Source organism: Carassius gibelio, chromosome B5, assembly GCF_023724105.1.
Source record: "Carassius gibelio isolate Cgi1373 ecotype wild population from Czech Republic chromosome B5, carGib1.2-hapl.c, whole genome shotgun sequence".
NCBI classification, from domain to species: Eukaryota; Metazoa; Chordata; class Actinopteri; order Cypriniformes; family Cyprinidae; genus Carassius; species Carassius gibelio.
In genome coordinates, this window is record NC_068400.1 from 5806175 (window position 1) to 5826628 (window position 20454).

The window sequence follows — 20454 nt, forward strand, 5'->3', positions numbered from 1 at the left end:
TTTGAGCATAAATGTGTGTTGGCATTGTGTCCACACAACCACCCTGTAATGATAAAAATCCACCCGCTCTTTTTTTTTTTTTTTTTTAATTCCGATTAATCAAACAGTGTCTCAGAACAATCCGTTGGCAGAATACATCAAATGTTATGCCCCACCCACAACTGTTGACGGACACTGCTGTTTTAGTAGAGACCCGTCCTGAGTGAGCTGCACACTATCCGCCATGTTTATCTTCATGCTAGAGCATTGAAAAGCAGATGACATGATAATCAAAACCAAACACGTGATTTTTTTTTTTGGCAGAGTATCTGAGTTATGAGCTGTAAAGGCACAACCCTTTTCTGGAAAAGGTTTCAGGGAGAAGCAGCTTATCTGCATTTAAAGTGACCACTCAAAATAGGCAATTTCAAAATGATTTAACAAGCCTTATTTGAGTAGAAAACAGACATTTGCCTAGCAAACCTATTTATAAGTTGGTTTCCCTGAAATGCTGCACACTAAAACAGTGCAGCAGATCTGTGAATTTGTTCACGTGACTCCGCTATCAAAATATTGCCCTATTTGTTTGAGACCTGGCTTGTCAAATGGCTCAGTCAATCGCTTCAGTTTGCCAAAAACTAAAGTTTGCCAAAAAATAGCTGATGGAAAAACACATTCTGGGAATTGATTGCAGTTGCATTTTGGTGCTGCTAATATTCCAGAAATGACATATTTAGGCCCAGCTAAGCATGCCAATGTTATATAACCAAAGACATGTATGCATATGAGGAGGAATGTAACTCACCAATCCTGTTCGGCTTGGCTTGCAACTAGCAGATGAGGCCACAGAGCTCATGGAGCTAATGGAGGAGGCACTGGGGCTGCGTTTCAGTCCTGATGGTGTGGCCGCTGTCTTCCGCACAGTGGTCTTTGCCTTGGCAGGAGTAGTGGAGGGAAAACCTATACGGGTCACCTTGTGCACTGGTGCAAACAGACCGTACTTGGGCTGACACTGGAAATACCTGATGATACACAATTCAATTAATTATAAACTATTTTTGTGTATAAAGGGTAAATGTAAGATCAGGCCACAGTACCTGGTTCCAGCCACAGCACCATCGTTCTTTCCCAAGGGCTCATCCAGCTCAACTCCACACCACTCACCCTTGGCAAAATCGGTTTCGCCTAAGAAACGCACTACACCAGCTTTTGTGCCAGCAACCTAAAATATGTAAATGAAACAAAGGACTTAACATGCATTCTGATACACTGTGGAATATAGCAGCTTCATTGTAACAGCCTGATAATTCACTGTTACAATGTTCCTCGAGACAGAGTTTACAGTTTAATAGCTTGTTTATTCTGATTGATATTAAGAGGCTCATCATCACTTTTTTTATTAGAATGCAATATTCAGGCTTTAAAATGCATACATAACATGTGAAGCAAGTAAACATAAAATATATGTTATTTTGATTGTTTTTATTTTACAATTATATCATACAGCTGCATAACTTTTCCAAAAAAAATATTATGATTATTTTATCATATATTGCAATTTGAACTCTCAGATTCCAATTCATACGAGGCTTCTCATATTGCTACTGCTGAGAAATTGAGACACAAAAACCAACAGACTCTGCTGCTAGGTGAAATTGTTATTTCACACTTCACACAATATTTCACACAATAGTGTTCGCACTTGGGTTCACTTTTCACAAGAACTAGATAACACTAAACGTTACAATACAAATATTTGTCTTGAATGCTTCGGTTTCAAATATTCAAACTTTCTAGGTTTTAACATGGCAAATCTTTAAGCTTTTACACTACCGATCAAAGATTTTTTTAAAAGATTTTTAATAAAAACGACTTCTCTTATGCTTCAGTGTCACATGATCCTTTAGAAAACATTCTAATATGAAGATTTGGTATTAATATTGAAAACAACTGCATATATATTTTTGGAAAATATACTTTTATCAGGATTCTTTGATGAAAAGAAAGTTCAAAAGAACCATTTATTTGAAATAAATTTTCAAAAGTTAAAAATTTCTTTACTGTCACTTTAGAATAACTTAATGTTTATATATATATATATATATATATATATAAAAAATATATATATATATATATTATTTTAAACATTAGCATGATTTCTGTAGGATCATGTGAAAATGAAGACTGGATTAATGAAGCCAGGATTGAAAATTCAGCTTCACGTGAATAATTACATTTTAAAAATATATAATATCAAGAAAACTTAAAATCTTTTATTAAATCATTGTAATATTTCACATTATTACTGCTTTGTATTTATTGATAAATAAGTGGACCTTTGGTGTGCACAAAATATGTTTAAAAAAAAAAAAAAAAAAAGAAACTTCTTTCCAAATTACAATCTTTTGACCGGTAGTTTAAAAGCTTGAGGAAACACAAATGCAAGAGAAATATTTGTACTGTAGCTTGCAATGTTATATGACCTTATTATTCAGATGATACAACAAACACTTTTGTATGGAATTATAAATGCATTATAATGCCTAAAAAATGTCTTCAATGCATTATAAATACTGTATAGGCTTCATAGAAACGGACTGCAATCACTAAATTAATCATAAAACACGCATAAATAATGAGTACAAAGGAACTTGTAAAACTTGTGAACTTGGGACCCCCAGCACATTATTTAAATCTCCCTTTTTAACACCTGATTCTGATCATCAGCTTTAAGAAGAGAGTTCCATGTACTGAACAGAGTGTGTCAGAAAAGAGAGATAGACAAAATGTGCAGAGCAGGACTAGAATTGAGAACCACTGCTTTAAATGACAATCATAAATTCTTTAATTATCCTAACTTGACACACAATAATGCTCATCACTATATGTATCACAACACTCTCACCAGCACTCGATCGTTGATCTTCAGCTCCCGATCACCTTTCTTGACCGAGCCAGTCTCTGACAGATTGGACACTGACTCGCTCTTTGACCGCACCAAGTCTGAGGCTGGTGGAGCAGTTTTAGTGGGTGAAGCTGGTTTCTTGGTCGAAGCAGACACTGATGTAGTGGAGGGTGTGGGTGATGCAGCACGGGACGGAGGAGCCGTCGTTGTGCCGTCTGGCTCACCTTCTGTGCTTGAAAGCTTGGATGGCCGTGTGAAAATACCCTTCAACGGTTCACACTGAAAATAGCGCACACCTGACACTGAACCATCGTTTTTCCCAATTGGCTCGTCAAGTACAATTCCGGCCCACTGGCCCGGGGCAAACTGGGTATCTCCTAAAAACTGAATGACGCCTGGCTTATTGCCATTAACCCAGACACGATCCCCGACCTTGAACTGCTCTCCTGCATCTTGGGCTTCAGCTGAGGATTTGTCACCTTGTGTTGGTTTAGCAGCACCTGTTCCAAAGGAAGGAAAGAAATAGACTGTTCAAAATTCCAACTACCACAACGCACGTACTGATTCTGTATTTGATATACAAACTGTCATTATTAATTTATAATAGAATTTAAAACTTAAAATAACATAGGCTGCTTTTATTTTTGACCTGATTTCCTTACCGCGATGGGTCTGTTTTAGCCAAAAAGTCTGGTCTTAGAAATTTTTACAATAATTTTTAGATTTGAAAATTACACAAGATAGTAAAATGAACCTTAAAGGGTTAGTTCACCCCAAAAATTTGACAGATTCTTGCTTCTATGGAACATAAGATATTTTGATGAATGTTGGTAACCAAACATTTGCTGGTTCCCACTGATTTCCACAGTACGGAAAAGGCCAAAATGTATATAAAAAAATTTATAAAAATTTGACAGAGCTACATAAAAAACAATATTATTAAAGATATATATATATATATATATATATATATATATATATCTTTAATAAGGGCTGTCAACAATAACGCGTTAACGACATTAATTAGTTGTTTGTTGTTAATTACATCAAATTTTTTTACGCATTTCACGCATGCGCAGTGTGACAAATTATTCAGGTCAGGAAAGTCTCGTCGATCTCTGAATTCTCAAGATAGTAAAAAACAGCGGCGAGCGCCGCGACGAAAACACCGAAGAAGCTTAAGGTTTTACCCCAGTTACTCTCAAATGCATTCATGCCAAGCTCGATAAACAGAGACGACTTTGGTAGTTGATACGCTGGAGCTTCTTCCTGTTATAACGTCCTGTGTTTCACACTGCGCATGCGCAGAACGCCTACATGCAATGCAGCGAAAATTACAGCTGTTTGGAAAAGCATATGCATTTTTACTTGGTTTTACTGGCACTTGAAGCCTTCAGAACGTGAAAATATCGATCCTAAAGTATTGTGGCAGAGCAAATGAACACCTCCCAAAAACAAGAGTGCCCAGAGTGCTACTTATGTGATGGTGGCGCATGGTTGTGATTCTGAGTTCATTCTTTCAAGTTTCTCTATGCATAATTTCATAGATATGTGGCTATATTTAACCACTGGTTCACCTAAAAATCTGTAGTTAAATGGCATGGTTTGATATAGTGCTCAGGTAAATTTGTTCTAAGTAAATGTCAAACTTTTGAAATTCAGAAAAAAAGAACCACATATTGATGAATCAATACATGAAAATTATGTATCTGTGTCCTGTTATTTATCTTTTGGTATACATTTCAGAAAAAAAATGGTTAGGATTCAGGTGTAATTGCAAATAGTGATTATTCCTGATTAATCCACTGAAAATTCTGATTAATTTGATTAAAAATTTTAATCATTTGACAGCCCTAATATATACATAAAAAGAGATGGGTCTTACCTACAGAGGGAGAGGTCTTTGTGACCCCAGCATTGGCCTGTTTGCCAATTTTGCTGGGCGCTTTGAGTCCACTGGGTTTTGATGTGCTCATTGTTGCTCTGAAATGGTCTTTCTAAATTTGCACGTTTCCTCTCCAACAAACATTGACTGTTGAGTTTGGAGCAACAGTGTAGGAATAAGTAAAAAAAAAAAAAAAAACAAATATTAAATTAAAAAAAAAAAAAAAAAGTTAGGGAGAAAGTGGTGCAGCAGCGTCTGTCCAGAAAAAGAAAATAGAAATATATCAGTGTATATGATATAGCATGCATGACATATGCAAGGATGGTCTTGCTTTGTGCCGTTTCAGTAATTTCATGCAGATAGTTTATTTTAATAAACAATTGCAGCCCTTCCTTTGCACTGATTGTTGTATAATGATGTCATTGCATATGCGTTTCAAACAATCTGATGTCACTGTATGTCTGTCACATTTAAATATTCACATTAAGCCATGTGCAAATGCATATGGTAGATTATTTATTTGACTTGAGTTAATGAGGTTAGGTGTCACCGTTTCATTCTGTGATCCCAGATGTCAAATATTCAATTAGCCACATTTAAATGTGGGAGTGAATACACTAAATAATTCTTGAAACTGCTTGCTAAAAGGTGTCACTGGGAGCAAAACAGTTTGACCCTTATTGTAGAATTTGCTGTATTCCACTTCAAACTGTAACACACCATTCCAACATAATTATTTTTTGTGGTTGCCTTTCACAAGCATTAATGACAATAAGTGAAAATTCGGTTGAAACAAAGCAGTTGGAACAAACAACCTGTAAAAAGTCAACTGGCAATTTAAAAAGAAATGTGTAAACAAATGAATGAAAATATTATTTTCTACTCAAAATATATAAAAAATATAGTTTTTTTTTCTTTCATCAGACTCAAATTGGTTGACAATAATGGACAAGTAACCTCTACTAAACCACTTTAAGATGGACTGACCCATAAATGGAGTACTTCAAATGCCATTTCTTTACTTACGGCAGATTATCATGATTTAAATGAGTGCAAAAAAATAGCATAACATGGCGCAAAGATGCTGAAATAATCCCCAAAGAGTGAAACAACATAATAACTTGGCTACTACACATACTGTACTCATGGTCACACATGTTGCACATGTGATTGAGATCATCCCGAAAGAGAAAAGCTGCAAGTACTTAGAGACTAATTCTCTGCTGAACACAAATATAGCAAAACGTATAATCCAGGAAATTCCACTCATGAAAAAAAAAAATAATAATTTCATTTTTCCCAACTACTGGTCAGTAATATATCGACCACAGATATATTGTATCATGGTACATCATGCATCCCTATTGGTGTGATAACAAAAGTCTGCAAAAATATTTCATGTGCTGCTACACAGTTTAAATTGCTTACAATAAAATCCACTTGAGAAAGCAACAGGCGCCAGATTCATTTTATTTTCACATTTGCAGATCATTTTTGTATACAGATGTTTACACCATTTTAATTGAAATGAAAATAATTTATAAACATGTTGTTAACTAAACACAGAAACTAAAAAAAAAAAAATCCCACTTGTAGCTTTACACCAAATAAATAAATAAATAATAAAAAGAAAAATGTGAGAAATATCAGTAATTATGTAATTTTACTACTCTATTAGATTGAATTTAGATGTTTTTATAATAATAAAAAAAAAAATTATATTTTAATAATAATAATAATAATAATAGGGATGTGCATTTCAAGCAAAAGTAATAATCGATAATCGTTGGGTATTATTCGATTAGTAGTCGATAATCGCCCCCCTCCCATGCATGTACACACGCAAGCATAAACCCACCCCCATAAATAGAGAGAGGGAGAGAGACTATTCAGGCTTTTAATCTGTATGATAACAAACGGTTTAATATATTAAAGAAAGGTCTATCCTAACCTAAGCCAATTGATGGTTGTATGATTGCTGAAACATTAATATAACATAACTGAATGACGGCACTTATTAACATAACAGTCCGTCGATTATACATGGCTCACAAGGCTGTAGGAGCCTATGACATTTCTATTTTTAAATTGAGTATGACCATTCATAGCATTTTTTTTAAGTTTACAGATTAAGATTAATTAAGAAGGCACTAATTTGAATATTAATTTAAATGCCTGTATTTATAACAATAACCTATTTTTTAAAAAGAGCATGTCCACAGTTCTAGTTATTGCCGTGGTCTCCCTTCTCCCGCTGACCTGTGCTCATACTGCACTTCACGTTCTCTGCTCAAGACCGTGAGTTGATCATTTTTGATCAGTTTAACCTTCTAAAAAAAAAAGATTAGCATCATAATATTTTAGGAATTAAGTCATAATTACAACAATGAAATCATGTTACACTGCATGAAGTAAAATTGAATATATTAAACGTGTATACTACACCAAAAAAAATTATAATTAAAAAAGTATGTGGCACTTGTCATTCTTAACGTTTAAAACAGAAAACAGCATTTGGCTTCCTGACAATTTTTTTTACTCTAATTGATTTATTTCACAAGACACTCGTTTGTATTAAATTGCTCTGTTTTTTTTTTCAACATGCACTCAAATATTTATTAGTTATAATTTCATGCTGCAAATATTAAAAAGGAAAATATATTTTTCACAGATTCACATGCCACATGAAAGGAGGCAAATATCTCACTACAGATTAAAGAGCGTAAAAACCTTTATTGTTTGTATTTTATCTTAAAATTGACAGAAGCCTGACATTTTATTCCTTCAAAAAATAACAAATCATTTTAATGCATCTAGCTCATAATCATGACTTAATACGTGGGAAACAGGAAGTTTCTCGCTCATCACAGTGGAGTGCATCGTTCTGTTAACTTTGTGGTTCATTATTTTGAGTTGTTTGGGACGCGGTGACGCAGAAGACCCTCTCACAACATATTACTTCATAAATCTATTGCGTTTGCTGCTCAGAAACATTCACATAATCATGTTGCACATATCAGTAGTTCTCTGCTCCGGTGTGAAGTCCTGTTTCACACATACTCCGTCTGCAGTGTGTATGCAGTCCGTGTGTGTAACATATGTGGTGCAGAAGCAGCACGGACTCATTGGGCTTTCACACAGGACGCGTTTGAAGTCCGCTACTGAATCGCGGAGCTGTTTAGTCCACAATCACAACATTTGTTCATTATTTAGATTTCAAATCATGTGAAAAAAAAAAAAAAAGATTAAAAAAACCACTGACAGAAACAGTCGATTCTCATGCCTTTTGCATTTAAATCTTTATCTCAAGCAATCCCACGGGTCTTAATTAACTTTGTTTTTCTGCATCCGTAAAAGTGCATATATTATGTTGCCTCATTTATCTAAAGATGCTCTTTTTCTTGTTTTAAACCTAGCCAAAAAACCCATGTGTTGGCTTTAATTAGTATACATTTATTGTGAAATTATTGCATTTCAGTGTCAATCCATGTAAATATTTACCGCGAACAATGCGCTGTCACTTTAATTCAGCACATGCAGCACAGCAAAAATAGAGTCTGTACGTAAACGATCGCTACACTGTTGCAGACGCACCGCTCCTGGAACGCACTGACTGACCGCAACCACGTGCAGTGTGAATGCTGGAATCCGTTAACACGGGTGCTTAAAAAAAAATACGCTATGCATGCGCACTGCAGACGGAGTATTTGCTCACACTGCATGCATACTGCACGTTAATTAAACTGAAGCGCTCTGGTCCACTTCTTCCAACCAACCACGTTCAAGCACAGCATGGAACGATCACTGTCAACAGAACCGAGCTTTGGGGGTAAGACGCGCTCAGGCACAGTTCACATCTTTATAAAATAATCGCACAGCCTAATCGATAATCGGTCATTAAATCGACTAATCAAATATTCAAAAATCGTGACCCATTGTATTATTAAAACAATAATACAAAACAATAAAACCTGACTGAATTTGCTATAAACAGTATAAACATCACTGTTATAACGGAGTCTACGTAGAAAGTCAGTGTAGAAAGTGGGTGTTGTATTCTTTCAGTCCAAAAGAAGTGAAATAAAATGCACCAATCCATAAAGATAAAAAAAAAAAAAAAAAGTGTCTCACGTGGCTCCGGGGGTGAACAAAGGAGGCCTGTGTAAATTGCTAGAATTATTTTATGGTGTGCTTCAGACTGTTCCCTTAATAAAACATGAACAAATACATGGTGAACTACTAGGGGTGGTTAATCTGTCTGATTTCCCGATTCGATTCGATTACGATTATTGAAGTCCCGATTCGATTACAGTCGATTTTCGATTATTAACGATTCTCGATTAACGATTATTGATTTTCCATTTCACAACAGTAAGTAGTAAACAAACTGTGTAAATCATTACTAATAAATGGTAGAAACAAACCGAATGCATGTAGCGGTTGGGATTTTCAGTTTACTACATGCAGCAGGCACTCTGATTCCATGTATGGGGCACATATATATTATTCATATGACACACAAACACAAGTAGACAAGACCTTTTTAGTTCAAAATCTATGCCCCGTGTCACATCGCCTCTGCTTCTGCTATGAGCAGCGTGGCCAGATCTGCCTCGCGCACGCGCCGAGTGTGCACAGCTCGGACTACTGTCAGGGTCATTGCGACTCCCCACCTTGCCTCCTAACTGTCCTATGAATACTTCGACCTCGTTTAACATACCCACTGGCATTAGACAAAGTCTTCACTACAATACTGTCGCCGCGATTGCGGAGAGGTGCGGTCAGAAGACAAATATACATGTCTAGCGCGGAAAAAATCTCCCGCCTCGTCCCCGCAACACTAACACGCCTGCTAATTTCGCAATGAACACTCCGACCCCTGCAAACATTGTTCACACCTCTGACATTTGGCAAAGGACCATTTACATTGGGCAAAGGATTCACCGTTTGTGCTTGGTGTACTTTCACTTTCAATATCACCGTCATCTTCTGGATACAGATATTCCCCTTCAGAATCAGTGTCCGCGAATAGAAGTCCCAACACTTCATTGCGGGTTTATTGAAGCTTTATTGATGCCATTAGATAATAATAAAAATAATAATGATAATAATAAAAATAATTTAATGCCAATACTCGCTGACGTTGACAACATTGGTCAGTTAAAATGGCTCACTCTCACACTAGCTCCGCTTTTTTTTTCGCACTGATTCAATGCGCTCTCGAAGATTTTGTTAAGCATTACGTTTTTTTGAGTCAGAGATTAAGTATTACATGTCTGCTATCTGGTGCAGGGGAGGTCGCGTGAAATTTGACACCCTATTTGACAAAATCGGCCGTTTTATTCAGTGCCGCATCTTGTCGAGTAAACTCGACCATGGCGCCAAGAGGGTTAGAGCTCCTGCCATGAAAACCAAAATAAATCCACACGCTTGCTTTGAGCCCAGATGGAGCTGGGTGGTTCGGTTGGTTGCTCGCTCCTGGTTTTTCCATTTTACACACCTGTTCTGGCTGCTTGCTAACTGGAACTGGGCGCGTTCGTGACGTTCAACTCCCGGTATAATTTTTTTTACAAAATAAAATAATGCAAAAAAAAAAAAAAAATCGATTTTTGAAAATGTAATAATCGATTCATACTCGTCCATAACATACTCGCGATTAATCAATAATCGATTTTTTTCACCACCCCTATGAACTACTGTATTCATTACAGTATTTTTATTATCTGACATGAATTTGACGGTATTATTTATTTTCTTAAGTGAAAAAGAACTTCAAATGCAGCCAAAAATCTAACACTGCAAACTAAAAAAGGTATTTTAGTTTTACAATATAACTGTATAAAAAACTGCAACAAATAAGTCTAGGAATATAAAAATGATATATTAATCATATAATCTCTTTACAACAAAACAAGTAAAAAACAAGCAACCGTCTAGGCATAATTATTAATAGAGACGTATTATTATTACTACATAGAGACATAGCTAAATCTACTGTAGGCTACAACAGTAGCATAATATATTCTCAATTTACTCATGTTAAACCAAACATTTATTTGAATGGGTTGCCATGAAGATCTTTATGTGTCTGTGTTAATGATATGAGTTTATGTGCTCATGTCCTCACATAGTGACACACGGCAGAGATTACAAAACAGCGAGCTCCCGCGCATCTGCGCCCGTCACCCACAGAGGTGTAGAATTTCGCAAGAGTAATATTTAAATAGTATTTTGCAGTTTAATATTCACAGTTATTCGGCTACTGTCTGGAGCAGTGTTAATTTTGTTGACTAAATATTTTCGTCATTATTTTCGTCACGAATATATTTTTGCGGACGAAAACGAAACAAAAACTAAAAAAGAAGGCACTGATGGAGACTAAAACTATGACTAAATTGATTGACATTATCATCAACGAATAAAGGACGAGACGAAAATAGACTGTGACGAAAATCAAATCAGCAGACGGGAGAGATGCGAGGAATGAACAAAAGAACCGGCAAAACGGAACAGGCAAGACTGCATGAGAGAAGAGAACCAATCCGAGCCTGACTTATTGAGACGTGAAGCGAAGGTTTTCAGTTTTTAAATGAGCTCCCGGGAAGTCGGCATTTGAAGAGGTGATGTCTAAAAGAGCGACAAAATGTCCACAGCTCACTTCACGTTTGACGACGAACAAAACAAAAAAAAGTGTAAAGCATGCGGAGCGCTCATTCGTGGCAAGAACACAACCAATTTGAAAAGACATTTACAGACGAGCCACCTGGACATTTTCTCAAATGTAATTTCACAACGATGTTCTTTTGTTTATTGAGCTAAGAAAAATTGGAAGATTGCAGTGTGTAGATGTTGTAGCATTAAATATTATGAACTGAAAAGTACTGTAAAATAGCCCCTTCTTCAAGTTAGATGAGAGCACAATACTAATACGTAATATTATGATACATACATTTGATTAATACTAATGTTTAGTATATTTTATAATGTTCTACTTGTTGACAATATCACAAATATTTCTAAATTAGTCATGTGATACTAATCTAGCAATATTGTAGTATTTAAAACATACAATATTGCTAGACAAATTAATACCTTATAAAATCTTGTTACTTTTTTTATCCACCCAAATTATTAAAGGGGGGGTGAAATGCTCGTTTTCACTCAATATCCTGTTAATCTTGAGTACCTATAGAGTAGTACTGCATCCTTCATAACTCCAAAAAGTCTTTATTTTTATTATATTTATAAGAGAAAGATAGTCTGTACCGATTTTTCCCGGAAAAACACGAGCGCCTAGAGATATTATAAAGCCCTGGAGATATTTCTATATCTATAGATATTTCTATATATATATATATATATATATATATATATATATATATATATATATATATATATATTTCTATATATATATATTTCTATATATATATATATATATATATATATATATATATATATATATTTCTATATATATATATTTCTATATATATATATTTATATATATATATATATATATATATATATCTATATATATATATTTCTATATATATATATTTATATATATATATATATATATATATATATATATATATATATATATATATATATATATATATATATATATATATATTTATTTATTTATTAGTGGTGGGCCGTTATCACTGTTAACGTGCTGCGTTAACGCGAGACTATTATTGGGCGATAAAAAAAATATCGCCGTTAATCTATTCTCAAAGTTGGGTTGGGAGCTGGATCTATACTAAGCAAGCTATGATGACTTTCACCTAGATACTTTATATAACTGACTCACTGAGGACAGCCTAAAAAATGCTCAGGACAGTTGACGGGCCACTGCTGCGCATCGTCACGAAAGCTTATCTTTCTCACGTGTTGTTAAGCCATACCGCTTGTCGATTTAAACATTAAAGCATCCAAAAACTAGACGTGGAAAAGCTGAACAGAGTAGCAAGTGCCGTTAGGTGCACACGAGAGAGAGAGCCACGTATCACGGACAGCGATACTGAACCGAGCTCTCTTCTGCAAAGTTCACCTCGAAGTTCCTGCTGCACCCGAACGAACAAATGCAAATTGCAGTTTGAACAAACAAAAAGATGTGAAAGAGCCCAATTCAACACCACGGTGTTCTGATGTTCTGGTGTTCACGGCTCGCGCAGAGAAAGGCGTCTCAAAACACTAGAACATCGAATTAGCTTATTTTTGCTCTTATGCCAACAAATACATACAAAATATGTCAAAATATCCACCTTGGAAATTATGCTCGAAAAAACTGTCAGTTATTTCTTAAGTGAAAGTAAACAGTTGAGGGAAAAAAATGGGATGTGTATTATATTGGATGCGTTCATGGTCTCTTAAAGTCAAATGCAGAAATGTTAATCCACGCATTTATGACTTCAAGGTTAGACTATTGTAATGCTTTATTGGGTCGTTGTTCTGCACGCTTGGTAAACAAACTACAGCTAGTCCAAAATGCAGCAGCAAGAGTTCTTACTAGAACCAGGAAGTATGACCATATTAGCCCGGTCCTGTCCACACTGCACTGGCTCCCTATCAAACATCGTATAGATTTTAAAATATTGCTTATTACTTATAAAGCCCTGAATGGTTTAGCACCTCAGTATTTGAATGAGCTCCTTTTACATTATACTCCTCTACGTCCGCTACGTTCTCAAAACTCAGGCAATTTGATAATACCTAGAATATCAAAATCAACTGCGGGCGGCAGATCCTTTTCCTATTTGGCGCCTAAACTCTGGAATAACCTACCTAACATTGTTTGGGAGGCAGACACACTCTTGCAGTTTAAATCTAGATTAAAGACCCATCTCTTTAACCTGGCATACACATAACATACTAATATGCTTTTAATATCCAAATCCGTTAAAGGATTTTTAGGCTGCATTAATTAGGTAAACCGGAACCGGAAACACTTCACATAACACCGTACTTTCTACATCATTAGAAGAATGGCATCTACGCTAATATTAGTCTGTTTCTCTCTTATTCCGAGGTCACCGTGGCCACCAGATCCAGTCTGTATCCAGATCAGAGGGTCACTGCAGTCACCCGGATCCAGTATGTATCCAGACCAGATGGTGGATCAGCACCTAGAAAGGACCTCTACTGCCCTGAAAGACAGCGGAGACCAGGACAACTAGAGCCCCAGATACAGATCCCCTGTAAAGACCTTGTCTCAGAGGACCACCGGGACAAGACCACAGGAAACAGATGATTCTTCTGCACAATCTGACTTTGCTGCAGCCTGGAATTGAACTACTGGTTTCGTCTGGTGAGAGGAGAACTGGCCCCCCAACTGAGCCTGGTTTCTCCCAAGGTTTTTTTCTCCATTCTGTCACCGATGGAGTTTTGGTTCCTTGCCGCTGTCGCCTCTGGCTTGCTTAGTTGGGGTCACTTCATCTACAGCGATATCATTGACTTGATTGCAAATAAATGCACAGACACTATTTAAACTGAACAGAGATGACATAACTGAATTCAATGATGAACTGCCTTTAACTATCATTTTGCATTATTGAGACACTGTTTTCCAAATGAATGTTGTTCAGTGCTTTGACGCAATGTATTTTGTTTAAAGCACTATATAAATAAAGGTGATTGATTGATTGATTGATTGATTAAAGTGACCGCGCCTAATTTAGCTACTGGCTGCTGTAATGTTAATCCAAGAACATGAAAATCACTCACTGCTCTTGACTGAATTTCTTTGTAGTTTTAACAGTCAAACAAAAAATTATTCAGAAACCAGATATAATTTTTGATATATATATATATATATATATATATATATATATAGCAAAACTGTAATAATGTGAGAAATGTTGAAGGTGTCTGAATAAATGTAGGTTTGATTGTGTATATTTCATTTTTACATTGAAGACTATCCAGTGCTATTATTTGGTTTCTGTACCTTGACACCTACAAACTTGAAAAACTTAAAAAAATAAATAAATAAAAAACTCTTAAACATTGGTGTGAAACAGGAGTAATGTTGTTTACACCTTGTGCAATGTGGAATTAGTTTACAGCTTTTTCAAGTTTTGTGATACATTTTGGAAACAGGAGATGAGCCCCTTTTCTAATGCACCACCTAGCTTGATTCTGAATGCCTTCGGCAGAATTTGAATGATCCATTTTAATCTAGATTAATTCCAGGAGCGGTCCATCTGCAGCAGTGCAGCGATCGTTTACGTACCGAGTAGCGGACTGCAAACGCATCCTGTGTGAGAGCACATCGAGTCCGTGCTGCTTCAGCACCACATACGAAACGCACACAGACTGCATACACACTGCAGACGGATTGTGTGAGAAACAGGTGTGCGTCTTTATAATTTTTCCCAATGGAAAGCTTGAAATTTCCCTGAAGCAAACCCGGTGGCATTTTAGCTGCATCCATGTTAGCACGTCACATTTGATGTGGTAATTTCACAGTAGGCATACACACAGGTTTAAAGACTCGTTCTCGACCCCTACAGATTCGGCTAGGTATACATCCGCGCTAAAATATCAAGGTGAAAGTCATCATAGCTCGCGTAGTATAGACCCAGCTCTCAACCCAACTTTGAGAATAGATTAACAGCGATATTTTTTTTTGAATCGCCGCTAAGAGTCTCAGGTTAACGCAGCACGTTAACGCCGATAACGGCCCACCACTAATATATGTTATATCAAGTTTCATCGTGCGGGATTGACACACGATGAAGTGCTGCTAAGATGGTGATGGCCAGCTCCACCCACTTCAAACCCTATATACCAACCACAGTTTCAAAAACATTCTTCAGGGACCTACGGGTGACATCAGGGACACAATATGTCCATGTTTTCTATTACTTAGAAGAAAAGTTCTGCCCAAACCAATTTGCTGTTAATTTACTTACCCTCTGGTCATCCAAGATGTAGGTGACTTTCTTTCATCGGTAGAAACTGGTTTTTTGACTCTCAAAGTGATGGCACTCCTCGACTTGGATAATCTGAATCAACAAGGACCATGGATTCAGCTAATCATCTTAGTCTCTACTGAATAAAGTATGTCACCTACAATTTGGATGGCCAGAGGGTGAAAGAAATAACAGCAAATGTTCCTTTTAGGGTGTACTATCCCTTTAATAATGTCAATAATAGTGAACTAAAAATAATCAACATGAAAAAAAAATCAATGTGTAAACTTTCAACCCACGTTATATTAACTGTCCGTAAGTACTGTATGTACTAACCTTTACATTTACCATCTAATACAATCATGTGTACATGCCCATCATACTGTACTTCCATTTACAATACTTTCATGTCATTTCATCTGTAATTAATTTCTATAATTATATAAATAATCACTTTTGACTCTACCTCTTAACCCACTTTTAAACATAACCAAACCTGTAACCGTATAGTACCTCCATAGTAGCAAGTGTTTTGCACCACAACATGAGCACGTACATCAAACTTATTGCTGTTAAACAAAAGTACCTGGCAAAGACACCTAATATAAAGTAGAAACTAAACTTCTATAAAAGATGGCAACTCAGAATTCAGTTTTGTTTGACTCTCCCTGACAATATCTCACTCTTAACCAAAACAAGCTTCCAGTTAAACGCTTAAAAACTGACCAAGACAGACCACAGCAAACGCAAACAACTCGTTCAAGCAATCGGTTTCATTTTGTAGTGGCAATGAAATATTAAAAAGCCACTCAAACGTTACTCTGGCATAAGATCAAGTGCAGCATTACAACCAGGCGCCACATCTGGGGCTTCAAAGTCTGAGCCGATTTACCCTACAGCTAGACCAATGCGAGACTGGTTTAGGATTTCAACCAAAACAACGGCCCAATATGAAGAACAGGATATCATTTACAACACCTTTAAATAAACTATAGGTTTGACGAAGACTTATTAGCAGTTTCGACCTTAAAGTCCAATTTGTTGATTTAATGATATTTCAAGGAGTTCAGAAAAAAGGTTGAAAGAATCCCACACAAAATAATATACCACGTCACAAGAACTAAACTGATATGTGGCGTCACAGGACTTTCCCCCTTTCAAGTAAGTTACACTCAAGTTTCAATACGCGCTGAACATGGAGAAAGTTCACTAGTCCTTATGACGACTTTCCGTAATGTCACATCTTGGCTAACGTTAAGTTAATCGAACCAAAACAGAGAGCCGCAGTCAATAAAACCGCAGTGCTAGTCAACGCACCCCTATCATCAACGCGTTTACACTACAGCTTTTGTTTACGGTGAAGAACAGCTGATGACAAATCCAACAAAGGTAACGCTATCTAAGGTTAGCGTGTGCTGACCGAGGGCCGAAGAGCAACCTGTATTACATGGGAAATTCTGACTTAGCAACTTCCGATGGTAAAATGCGGTGATCTCCTCGGGATCCACGCCACCCTCTCATCTGAACACTTAACCCAGCGATCGCGTGCTCACCTGCTGGCTTCTGGCCGCGTAGAGCTACCAAAAATGAATTGCGCCGAATTCTCTTCAATCTGCTTTGCTTGACGCCCGCGTTGGTTAAGGATTTAACCTGGTGCGTTCAAGGACCCACTTCACTAGTGACACGAGTGGCGTAATGACGTACGCTCTCTGCTCCGCCCAGGCCAACGGGAACACTGAAGAGGCGGGCAGATAAAAAAAGCAAATGTGGTCGGTCATAGTAAAAGGAATTCCTACTCTTTATTTAAAAGCCACTTATGGATTTTATAATTCAGCTAAATTTAGTAATGTTTTGAGATATATTGTGCGGTGTGTACAAATACAATGTATATTATGCAAATTAATTATACTAAACCTTTCCAAACCACCATAATTTTACATTATTTCTGGTATTAAACCTAAATATATGTGAAAACATCAAATACTATACAAAACACAAACCATTAAGATCTAGAAATACTATATGCAATTTAAGACAGACTCCTCCCAGGTCTCTCACACAAATTGCATCCTGTATGTAGGCTCTGAATCATCCTCACCATTTACACTTACCACTTATAAACCCCACAGTGGTGATGCTCTAGCATCAATATAATAAAAGCCAACACCATCTGCAAATCTATAACTTACCTGAATATTTAAGAGAAGGAGCCAGAAGATTCTGGGAATCTGTAGACATGCGTGAACAGTTGCTGTGTAGTTCTCATTACCAGGTAAATGCTTCTAAGTTCTTTCATTTGAATTACTGAATGTGTAATACAGTATAAGTCAATAACCTTAGTCTAGTGACTGAGACTGGTGAGTTTGTGACTATGAGATCCGTGTATACGGCTGGCACAAGACACTAGAGTGCAATTGAACAACCACAATATGATCAATCATTTATATTATTATTAAATAATATTAAAAACCTTTTCATAATGGGAGTCAGATGAAATAAGAGGTAATACATATAAAAACATGTATTTATTATATGTTTGCTGTGTTGCATAATAGGAAAGATAGTAACAGTAAGGAACCCTTCTGCTATGCTAATGGCTGCCGTCCTTGGACCTTAGGTGGACCTTACAGCATTTAGTAGTGGAGTCCTAAATAGGACTGGCAGACTAATTCTGCAATTCTTACACCACCAAAAGAGACGAGACGGCAACCGCTTCAGCATATACCACCGGAGGGGAGGATGGTTAAATAGAGTGAGAGGAAGCTACAGAAATTATCAGACTAGAAAGTGCTTTAGAAACAAAGTGATGTGAAGTCACACACATGACGGTGTGATTGTTGTGGGTCTCTGTTGATTGTGATGTCTATGTATGTAGCAGCTCCTTATTCGCCATCAGCAAATCCTAAGGAAAGTAGCCGTATAAAAACTGAGAGTCCTATAGTCAAACACACAGACAGTCACATAAGAAACATTACTGCTGTTACATCACATGACATCAGTCAGAGCTATTCTTATTACAGCCAGAGATATGAATGAAAAACTGATCACAGATTAATTACAGTAAATAATCAACAACTCTATCTTTATCACTTACACACAGAGACACCATAAGAGTTAAAATATACAAAGGGCGAGCGGGGTCAGATGAGCCCATTTCTACAGACGGTGTGTTTAAAGTGAGCACATGACAGTAATGGGTCCAACTTGCATATGTACATACATTTCAGGATGTGGTGCCTCTTTAGGGATAATGATCTTGAATCTAAAACAAACTGCTTTCAAAATATAGCTTCCCAAAAGAAGTGGTCTCTTGGCTCAACTTGCCCCCAGTGAGGGTTAAATTGAGCCAAGGGAGAGGATAAGTTGAGCCACGTGGAGTTAAACTGTGCCACTCATTAAAATAAAACATTTTCAGCTCATGCTATATCAAAGGAATAGATATTCAATAAAAATAACTTCTTGTGAATGGAAATACAATTTCATAAAAACTTAAATGGCAATTGTTCATTAATTTTTCAATTTTTAATTTTTCAGAAAAATAAAATAAAATTCAAAACAAAGAATGAAAAAAAATATACAACACAGTAATACATTAAAATAATACTTTATAAACAAAAGAAGGGGTGATCCACTAGCTCAATTTACCCCACTCCTATCATTTTAATAAACTTGTATCATCCAACAGGTCAGAGCTAACATCATGCTAACAGTATAGCCTCATATTATAACTTCCTAAAGCACAAAAGTTTTTTTATATGTAGTTGCCAATTATCCAGTGGGCCTCTTACCATCACAGGCTGAGTAAAATGAATTACTCTTCATATATTTGTGGTCATATCACCAATTTTGTTTAAGGTTGCCTAGAAACAAGGAGTAGCTCAGCTTCCCTGCAGGCTAAAGTCACCCCACTCACATAAATCAACCACAGAATTACAGGGTTAGTTCGCCCCAAAATGAAAATTCTGTCATTTATTTCTCACCCCCATGTCGTTCGAAACCCAAAAGACCTTCATTCATCTTTAGAACACAAATTTGTTTTAAATTGGAGAGCTCTCTGACCCTCCCATAAACAGCAACGGCAACATAGGCAAGGCAAGGCAAGGCAAGTTTATTTATATAGCACATTTCGTACACAATGGAAAATTCAAAGTGCTTTACATAAAAGAAAGTAAAATAATCATGAAGAAAAATAATAACAAAAATAAAACAAGCAATTTTAAAACTTTTAAAATTATTAAAACATTTAAAAACAGTTAGAAAATGATTTTACATAAAAATAATAATAATAATAATAATTATAAAACACTGAAAATATAGTGCAATCAGTTTGGACATTGCACAGTGCTCATTCAATAAATGCACAGCTAAAAAGATGCGTTTTGAATCTAGATTTAAATGTGACTAGTGTTTTAGCACATCTGATCTCTTCTGGAAGCTGATTCCAACTTCGGGCAGCTTAGTAACTAAAGGCGGACTCCCCTTGTTTTGTGTGAACCCTTGGTATTTCTAAATGACTTGATCCTAGTGATCTGAGTGCTCTGTTAGGTTTATATTCAGTGAACATATCTGCAATATATTTCGGTCCTAGGTCATTTAGTGACTTATATACGAGTAAAAGTACTTTAAAATCAATCCTAAATGTAACTGGAAGCCAGTGTAAGGACCTGAGGACTGGGGTGATATGATCAGATTTTCTGGTTCTAGTCAGAATCCTGGCAGGAGCGTTCTGGATGAGCTGCAGCTGTCTAATGGTCTTCTTGGGAAGGCCAGCG

General features: G+C 36.4%; 1 protein-coding gene across 5 annotated transcripts in view; it reads right to left on the reverse strand.

The window, feature by feature from the left end:
- The window catches only part of LOC127957733 (CAP-Gly domain-containing linker protein 1), a gene marked incomplete at its 3' end in the record, with an annotated part of 48515 nt that extends 31121 nt beyond the window's left edge, over positions 1-17394 (reverse strand). For all 5 annotated transcript variants that reach the window (XM_052556380.1, XM_052556381.1, XM_052556382.1 and 2 more), the window contains 5 exon segments: positions 785-1001; positions 1077-1201; positions 2885-3384; positions 4770-5024; positions 17236-17394. In XM_052556380.1, coding sequence (XP_052412340.1) covers positions 785-1001; positions 1077-1201; positions 2885-3384; positions 4770-4860 — 933 coding nt within the window. In that variant the 5' untranslated portion in view covers positions 4861-5024; positions 17236-17394.
- Between the last annotated feature and the right edge of the window lie 3060 nt (positions 17395-20454).